Source organism: Monopterus albus, unplaced genomic scaffold (genome assembly GCF_001952655.1).
Source record: "Monopterus albus unplaced genomic scaffold, M_albus_1.0 scaffold352.1, whole genome shotgun sequence".
NCBI classification, from domain to species: Eukaryota; Metazoa; Chordata; class Actinopteri; order Synbranchiformes; family Synbranchidae; genus Monopterus; species Monopterus albus.
The window spans coordinates 329,976-339,486 of record NW_018128232.1 but is presented as its reverse complement, the minus strand read 5'-3'; the positions used below and the strand labels follow the sequence as shown (position 1 = coordinate 339,486).

At 39.9% G+C, this 9,511-nt stretch overlaps 1 protein-coding gene across 2 annotated transcripts in view; it reads right to left on the bottom strand.

Annotated features, from left to right (window-relative positions):
- Positions 1-3,488: 3,488 nt before the first annotated feature.
- Positions 3,489-9,511, bottom strand: part of hook1 (hook microtubule-tethering protein 1) — a 13,921-nt gene continuing 7,898 nt past the window's right edge. For both annotated transcript variants that reach the window (XM_020625302.1, XM_020625300.1), the window contains exons 10-22: positions 9,295-9,435; positions 6,902-7,103; positions 6,589-6,699; positions 6,397-6,484; positions 6,245-6,311; positions 5,689-5,829; positions 5,446-5,533; positions 5,190-5,221; positions 5,013-5,095; positions 4,782-4,882; positions 4,521-4,622; positions 4,350-4,418; positions 3,489-4,252 (exon numbers count right to left, since the gene is read on the bottom strand). In XM_020625302.1, the coding sequence (XP_020480958.1) occupies positions 4,094-4,252; positions 4,350-4,418; positions 4,521-4,622; positions 4,782-4,882; positions 5,013-5,095; positions 5,190-5,221; positions 5,446-5,533; positions 5,689-5,829; positions 6,245-6,311; positions 6,397-6,484; positions 6,589-6,699; positions 6,902-7,103; positions 9,295-9,435 (1,384 nt within the window). In that variant the 3' untranslated portion in view covers positions 3,489-4,093. The remainder of the gene's footprint in view (positions 4,253-4,349; positions 4,419-4,520; positions 4,623-4,781; positions 4,883-5,012; positions 5,096-5,189; positions 5,222-5,445; positions 5,534-5,688; positions 5,830-6,244; positions 6,312-6,396; positions 6,485-6,588; positions 6,700-6,901; positions 7,104-9,294; positions 9,436-9,511) is intronic.

Genomic DNA, 9,511 nt, shown 5'->3' with positions numbered 1-9,511 from the left:
TGTAGAACAAAATTATCCATGTAGTAATACTGCTTGCAAACCAATGATGATAAGATGATAAGGGGTAGGACTAGATAAGTCTAACTTCTTCCTACTCCGTTCAAGCATGTACTAGGTATAAGCAAATTGAAAATATATTTGTGGATATGTGTGGAATTATGTGTGTTGACATATTGACTGTTGTTACATGTTTGAAAGAATAAATAAAATCAAAATCAAATCAAGTTTTCTACAAAGCGCATAATGAACACAACTGTCTATTGTGACTGGCCTGTGGCTGTGTGTTAGATTTTTACCCGGTTCTTTTATTGAACGCGCAAGAAGAGAAGACAGGAGAAGATTGTATAAAATCAACAGAAAGTTCACTCAAAGTCTGGGCACAGGTGAAGTCATACAGCACTGGGATCAGAGAGACAGAGCTCACGCAGGGTCAAGTGGCTCACCTGAACAGAAGAAATTTCTTCAACCCATGCAAAGGATATATTTGTCTCTTTTCTGTTGTATTGTTTATGCCAACAATAAAAAACCACAGGCTGGCTGGGTCTGTGATCACAGAGTTGGGGGCAGCTGTGGCTCAGGAGGTTGAGTAGGTTGTTTCCTAACCAGAGCATTAGCAGTTCGATTCCAAGTGTCCTTGAGCAAGACACTGAACCCCCAATTACTCAAGACTGAGATTGAAAGAAACCAGATTGTTCAGGCAGAGCTCAGGAAACAGTTTGAATATTTAATACTCAATGTGTGTATTCTAGGTTTGTATTTTGAATAAATTCTGTTCACCATGGGGCTGTAAGACCAGTCCACAAAGTTGTCTGCTTGTGTCACCATCTTCCAGCCAGACACAAACACTGTTTTGTGTCTTCCCAGACATATGAGGAACACATTCCCATAAACATCAGATAGCTGTGGATGCAGGAGCAGGGAATAAGTGACCTGTTGTCTAATATGTGACTCTGGTAAGTTTCACACATTCCTGGACAATATATTAACATTATAATGTAATGTTAGTGAGTTTTAGCATTGTTCTATACTATAACCTTCTGAAATATTATGTTGGCTTAACTTGACTTAAGAATTGACAAGCAAATCAACTCAGTTCTTGTTTTTGTCAGTTCGTTTTTCTACTCTGGGTGGAGTTAAGTGGAATCGTTGGAGCCACACGTACACTGTACTTCTCTAAGGTCTACGCCAAAGCCCGCTGAACCATGAGGCATCTGCCCTACTGGCTGTGCTAGAGTAAAGCCAAAAATATATATTACACATTTTTAAACAAAGATTTGTAGTTTTCTTATCCTTACCTAAATGCCAGTTCAACTGGTTTTAAATCATTTTAATAAAAAACATGTGTGGCACATGGAAATATTTCAATAAATATAATCATTACATAATGTATGTGTGAAATGAATTACTCATTAGCTGAACCAGAAAGTCTGTCTTCCAGCTGTCATTGCTCATGTCTCTTATTTCTCACTTGTCACTGTACCTGATTTCAATTTGACTACTGCATTATAAAAATAACTGTCAAATAAATATGTGTCTATACCTGCATGGATGTTTGGTTGCATCTATTCTGATGGTGTCAGTTTGTAAAATTGTTTCCTTGCTTTATGCAACAGCACAGATGCAACACGGTCACCTGTGCTGATGTGTCAAATAATTTCTTGCAATTTACTGCTTCGTGTTGAAATGAAATGCAGAAATTTTAGCTGTTTTTATTTTCTCCTGAGTGCAGGCCTCCGCATTTTTCATCTCTGCACTAAAACTGAGATCGCTGCTACAGTGTGAAACACTTTTAGAAAACAATGTATTTATTAATTTGCAAGAAAACCAGTCTTTACAGTTTTTAACTCAATTTCCTGAAAATTCAAAACGCCTCACATTTCTCTATTTGTGCACAAACATGACACTATACAGTGCATCCAGAAAGTGTTCATAGCGCTGACCTTTTTCCACATTATGTTACAGGCTTATTCCAAAATGGATTAAAGTTATTATTGTCCTGATGACTGCAGCAATATACAAACAGATCCTTGATGAAAACCTGTTCCAGAGCGCTCTGGACCTCAGACTGGGGCGATGGGTCATCTTTCAACAGGACAATGGGCCTAAGCACACAGGCAAGATAACAAAGGAGTGTCCTTGAGTGACCCAGCCAGAGCCCAGACTTGAACCCAATTGGAAAATGGCTGTGCGCCGACACTCCCCATCCAACCTGATGGAGCTTGAGAAGTACTGCACAGAAGAATGGGAGAAACAGCCCAAAAATAGTTGTGCCAAGCTTGTAGCATCATACTCAAAAAGACTTGAGGCTGTAACTGGTGCTTCAACAAAGTATTGAGCAAAGGCTGTGAATACTTGTGTACATGCGATTTATTCCCCCCCCTTTTTTAATAAATTTGCAAAGATTTCAAACAAACCTTTTTCATGTTGTCATTATGGAGTATTGTTTGTAGAATTTTGAGGACAATAATGAATTTAATCCATTTTTTTAATAAGTAACATAAAGTGTGGGAAAGTTAAGTGCTGTGAATACGTTCTGATGCACTATGTAGTTTTGCTGCTGTGCTACATTTGATCATACTTATTTTACAAATGACACTGCATTTAAAATCAAATCTACAAGAATCATCATATACAAAAAAACCATAGAAGCACTGACATATCTATAGATCACAAATGGCAAATCCATGACACTGATTTGGCCTTGTCACAGAGTGACAAGGCAATCGACTGCCGTTTCAAGTTGACACCAGTGCAGTAAAAAAAATAAAAATAAACAAAAAACAACAAAAAACCCTAAGACCAGACAGCTAGTAACCCACGATATCAAAGATAAATGTTTCTCTACAGTGCTCTTCACTCTGAACTTCCACCAACCCTAAACTGAAAAAATAACCATGATTAAGTATAATCTCAACAGCAGCAATCAAAACTCTCCTGTTATAATCTGAAGAAACTATATGAATGCTTAATCTGACATTTGGATCAAAAGCTAATGTTAATCATGTGGAGATTTCTACTGTACAACTTCACAGATCATAGCTGATTATTGATCACTGAATAAGATTCAAGATATTCAGAGGCCTGTCAGCACGCTGCCCGTGGAGAGGTCAAGTCACACTTGAGGACTTTAGAACATACAGTGCATCCAGACAGTATTCACAGCGCTTACCTTTATCCACATTTTGTTAGGTTACAGCCTTATTCAAAAATGGATTAAATTCATTATTGTCCTCAAAATTCTACAAACAAGACCCCATAATGACAATGTGAAAAAGTTTGAAATCTTTGCAAATTAAAAATAAAAAAACAAAACAAAACTGAGGCTGTAATTGGTGCTTCAACAAAGTATTGAGCAAAGGCCGTGAATACTTGCGTACATGCGATTTATTCCCCCCCTTTTTAACAAAAATTTGCAAATACTTCAAACCAACTTTTTTCACATGTGTGAGAAGTGTTGCCCATTGGATTCAAAGCGCTGACATCATAGACACAAACACACACACACACACACTGCTTTATATGATGGGGCTTGCTCCATTTCAGTAAAAACAAACAAACAAACAAAGTATAGTTAAACATCGTTGGTAGCCAGCACCAAATACAGTAATCATTTTCTCAAATACATCTAAAGCATGTTTCATCAGTAGGACAGTAGTAAGATGACACAGTTGTACATACTTCAGCAATCTGAAGTTTCATTTAGTTAGTGTTAGCATTCAAGTAACCCTTAAGGGCTCTGATTCTTAAAACTGTTAAGCATTCATTTACAGCTCTGTCACTCCTGACCACACCATTAGAGGTATAAGAGAGCAAAGACTAAACTGATTACAGCAAGAACTCAGCTGAGCCTGCAGTCATAGCAAACACACAGGGCAGAATGGAAACATGTTCAAAGTATATCGTTGAGACCATGTGTGCTTCAGTTGGGTGGCTTCTTGGTCTGTGTTTGATAAAGTGCTCACTGATCCCAATCGGCTCATCTGTGACCCCCAGTCCTCCCGAGTGCTGAGAGCAGATGTGTTTAAGGTCACTTGAGTGGTCACCTGTGGGAGGGTATTTTTATCCATAACTGAACTTGGCTCTGTGACAGGATCTACTTAGAGGCAGTAGCAGGCATGCTGATGGAGAGCGCCCGGCGGGGGGCATTTGAAACCTGCCGCTGCTGGGACAAGAAAGACTGGCCAGGAGCCAGCAGAGGAGAGCTGAGGCCACCAAGGCGGGATTCAAAGGCCAGCTTCTGGAAGTTCAGACCCTGAGGACAAACAAAGATAAATTTGCAGTATACACCAAGTGTCAATGTCATAAAAAGCTGGATTCCAGGCAGACAAATTGTGGTAATTTTATCTTACCGTGTTATACCAAGCTGTGACAATCAGCTGCTCCTCATACTCTCTCAACTTGGCCTGCTCACACTGACGCTAATAGGCAAAATTAAATTAGAAAACAAAAAGTCCTTTAAACACATCCTGTGTTGTCATAATGCAAAAATTTAAACAAAACTAGTCAAAATGCAGATTTACTTCCAGGTTGAGAATCTGCTTGTCCCGGTCTGCCAGCTGGTTCTTCAGAGCCTGGATCTCAGCAGTGGCTGGATTCAGTTTGGGGTCCAATGCTCGGATCACCTACAAGCAGTTAATGGAAGGACAATACTGAAATACAGTACAGTACAGTACTAATACTGGCAATACTTCAAATAGTGAATTCAGCCTTGTGCTTTATTTATTCACATGACTGGAATAAAATCCCAAAACAAAAAGACAAAATATTCTTTCATTACTCACATTGCGAGCTTTCTCCAGGTACATTTTGTATCTCTCTTCCATGGCTCGCATGTCGTCATCTTTCTTCTTCAGAGTGGCCATCAGCTCATCTACCTTCAAGGCTTTGAGGTAAATGGAAAATCATGAGCTCTAATATTATACGGTTGTGTGTTGATGCATTTTGCACCCCAGAGGTTGCAGTAGTGGTTCCATATACTGACACCATCTTATGACTGGTGACCTGACACTTACAGGTTTGAGTGTTGTCAGGCTGAAGGTCCTCCAGCAGCTCTTTCTTCTTCATGATTTCATCCTGAGCCTCATTCAGCTGCACCCTGAGGAAACAATTTTGTTTTTACCTCAATCTATCAGAGAACATGGAAATTCATTTCACTTTACTCATAGCACTGACCCAGGACTCGTACTTACATGTGTGCATCAAGTTTGCGCTTCAGGGTTGACTGTAAATATAAATTAAGTTACAAGTTAGTTTTGCACTGCAAAATAAACAAAACACTGTTTAAGGACTATGCCTTTAAATCTGTTTAAATTTTTTACTGAAATGATAAATTAGAAAGATCTTCTTGTGTAATGTCATGAAAGTGCGCAGTCTACTAGCCTAATAAGACTATTTCAGTGGGACAGTGTTCTCTGTATTGGTGCCGGCGCATGCCGGCATACTCACATCATCAGGTTTGGCTGCTTGATTCTGCAGAGCTTTCTGGAGGTCCTCGACCTGCAGCTGCAACTCACTGACCCGCTCTCGACTCAATCTACACATCAATTACAGAGGAAGGGTATGTTAACATGCAGGAAGCAAACTTTACACCTCAGAGCGACCCATTATGAACAACAAGGCAGCTATGAGTACAAAGAAAGGAACCTCTTTCACATCTATCTCTGACTGACAGATATGAACCCTGTTAACCTGTTCTCAGTGTCCAGTTCACTGCATGTCTTATGTGCGTCCTCCAGCTGGGCCTGCAGAGCAGTGATCTTCTCCCTCTCATACTCCTCCTGCTGCACTCTCAGCATCTTGTTCTCATGCTGGAGCCTGATGAACTTTTCTCTGAACAATCACACAAAAGTCAGTATTCACACACCACACTGGAATATAAAAAACAAACCCTGTGTTGTCAGAAACAGTATCCATTACCTGTACTCTACTACTACTTTTGGCTGCTCCCCGTTGGGGGTCGCCACAGCGAATCAACTGTTCACATGCATACATTTGGCACGTGTTTTACACCGGATGCCCTTCCTGACAAAACCCAAAGTGGGATATAAATATATATGCACTAATGTGAGCAATTTAGAGTCAACGTAACCTGCATGTCTTTGGACTGTGGGAGGAAGCCGGAATACCCAGAGAGAACCCACGCAAGGACAGGGAGAACATGCAAACTCCTAAGAGAACAGCCCTGAACCTAGAACCTTCTTACTGTGAGGCAACAGCGCTAACCACCGCGCTGCCCATCCATTACCTGTGCTCAATTGGAATTAATTCAGCGGCCAGGTTATCATGGCTGGGGCTGCCAGAAGGAAGCATCCCTACATGAAAAGAGCAGATACATTTCAGAATATCAAAATGACAAGCAGCATCATTCCAGTCAGATTTGACTTTCCAGTGAGATACCTGCTTGGAAGAGCTGGTGTTGTTGAACCTGAGTGCATCGCAACTCCTCATTGATCTCCTTCAGAGAATCTCTCTCAATGATGATCCTCTAGTGGCGGCATCAAGGTTTTTAAAACAAAAGTCTTAATGTCAGTAAGAAGAGTTTAAAAATCTTTGGCATTTCTTCTCAACATATTTCAAAAGCAGTCGCACCTCTTTCTCTTTCATCACAGTTTCATGCTTCTCCTCCAACTTCTTCATCTCAAAGGCCAGGTTGTCTGCTCGCCTCGTCTCCTCAGACAACTTCCTGTGTAGCTCTCGGACCTGACACAATGTATATGTAAACACAAATAAAGTAATATGATGCTTTAAATACATTTTCCTAGCAAATGCCATTTAATATAATCACTGAAACGTGTCTCTCTGCTGCAATACTAACAGGCTGTTCTTTGTGAGATTCATAAAGTGACTGATTTCAGGGCAGACTCTCCTTTGAAATATCAACCATGCTTTGTGCATCATTCACCTGTCTCTTATAAGTCTCGAGCTGCGCACGAGCAGCATTGGCCTTGCGCAGCTCTTCCTCCAAGCTGACGGTGTTGTGCATGTATGTCATGTTATTCTCCTCCAGCAGCTTCATCTGCCTCTTCAGATGACCCAGGTTCTCCAGTTTACGCTTGTACGTTTCCACTGAGGCCTCCAGCATCACCACCCGATCTGAGCAGTTCCTATAGGAATAACAGAGGGGGGGAAAAAAAATAATAATAATAATCAACACCACTATACAATATTCAGAAAGCACAAACCACCACACATACAGCTCAGTGTTCCCATATTAACTTAAAAAAAATGAATAAAAATACTCATGGATCGGGATAATGATCTGGATCACAACCAAAATGTAACGATTGCTCCATAGGAAATAACATATCCTCCATGGCGGAGGTATACATTAGTGAACATCTCACGAGGAAACTGTACTGTTGTGGCGTTTCAAGTGTACAAGTAATAAGTGGATAAAATAAAGTAGGCTAATTATAGCATTAGTATCACTGGATGCGAGATACACCTGACATCAATTTGAAAGTGAAAATTGGATGCATCTCACACCTCTTATAAGGACCACCATTTCTCTCACTTTCATCTTTTCCTTGCATCTTAATCCCACCCACGTGAGGTACAAAGAAACGATATGAGGAAAACAGGAGGAGAGAGGACCAAGCAACAACCTCCTAGGCAAGGAAACTATGCCAATATGGAAGTGCCAAAACCTGCACTTTCTTGAATGGCCACTTGAGGCTGGCACCAAAACAGTTAATCCCTATAACCTCCCATGTTAAAATGCCCAATTTTACAGCAGAAATAAACACTTATAGCCTGTTACAAAAAACAGTTTTGGTCTCTTTAGTTAATTTCCCCTTCTAACTGTATATGGGGGTGGGGGTGAGGGGCTCAATTCTATTGTGACAAAAATGTATGCATAATTAGGGCATGGTCACTGAGTGTCCATCACTTTGTATGTTTAATGGGTGTGTTCAATAAAGACATGAAAGATCATGACTGTTTGTTTTTATCAGCTTAGAAATATTGTGTTAGGTGATATTTGTAACTTTGGTGAAGATCAGATAACATTTCATGACCAATTTATGCAAAAAACCTGAAAATTACAAACAGTGCCATTACTTTTTCTTGTGACTGCATGTCAGTTCAGAGTACAGTAAATACCTAATGAAGATTTAATGATAAAAAAAAGCGTAAGCCTGTAAAACATCTACAGTACAAGTAAAACTGTGGGTGTACTTTGTTCAGTGGTTCTTTCTTCTATTATTTTCTACATTGTAGATTAATAATTAAGACATCAAAACGATGAAATAACATATGGAATTATCTAGCGAGCCAAAAAAGTGTTAAACACAGCTAAATAGGTTTCATGTTTTAAATTCCTCAAAGTAGCCACTGTTTGCCTTGATGACAGTATCTTAACCAGCTTCACAAGGAACTCACCTAGAACAGCTTCCAGTTAAAGCTGTGCCTTGGCAGAAGATAACTGGTGAGATTTCTTTGAGTCATTTTGTACTTTGGTAGTGTTGCTATAAGTAATAGTAACGCAACTGCTCAACTAATTAAACTCCATAATTTTTGCAATAGATGAAGGTCAATCAATCTGGAAAATGTCAAGAATTTTTAAAGTTTCTTCAACTGCAGTCACAAAGACCATCAAAAGCTATGATGACACTGACCAAGAGTTGCCTCTGGTACAGAGAATAAGCTAATTAATAAGTTAACAGCTTCAAAAATCATGCAAGATGCTTCAAGACTATTGGAAAACTATTCCAGATGACAACCTGGCAGAGGTGGCTGAGAGGATGCTGCGTGTGTGCAAAGCTGCTGTCAGAGCAGAAGTTGGTTCTTCTAGAGAATCTAAAAGTTGAAACTTTATTTATTGCATAATTCCAGTCTTATTTTACAGTGTTTGTTTTCAGTATTAAGCTACAAATGTAGAAAGTATACAAAGAAGCCACTAAAGTGAGGTGTGTCCAAACCTTTAGCTAGCACTGTATGCAAGGCAGCTGCTCCATTGTAAGTGTGAAAAATACCTGCTTCAGAAAGAACCAAGCTCTAATCCAAATACAATCTGTTCTGATTTTTTTCCTGCTTCCTTTTGTTTTTGCTTGGGCAAGAATAACTCTCTCTGTTAAAGGCCAGCTAAACACAAGATTAGATCAGGTCTTCTCTGGTTGAGGGGATGGACATCAGTCCTCATCTTCCTGCTCAACTAACTGGCACAGCTGTCTGCTAATCTCTCTCTGGAAGGCAAAGAAGGTTTTCTCTTTTCGTGCTTGTTTTGTGTGCACTCTGATTCAAAGACAGTACATCACCAAAGCTGATCAAGCTGCCACAGAACACTTCCTCACACACCTCAGGACATCCATTTCATCTCTGAGAGCTCGTGATTCTTCTGCCAGGCTGGTGAGCTCATCATTACGGTGCTGAACCTCAATCAGCTGCTTCTCCAACTCCTCACAGTGGATGCGGTAGTCATCCTTAGCAGCCTCCAGCCTAAAACATGCAAATTCTAGTTGAATGTTTCACAACCCTTTTTTTTTTTAAATGAACCCTTTAATTCAGTGCTTCA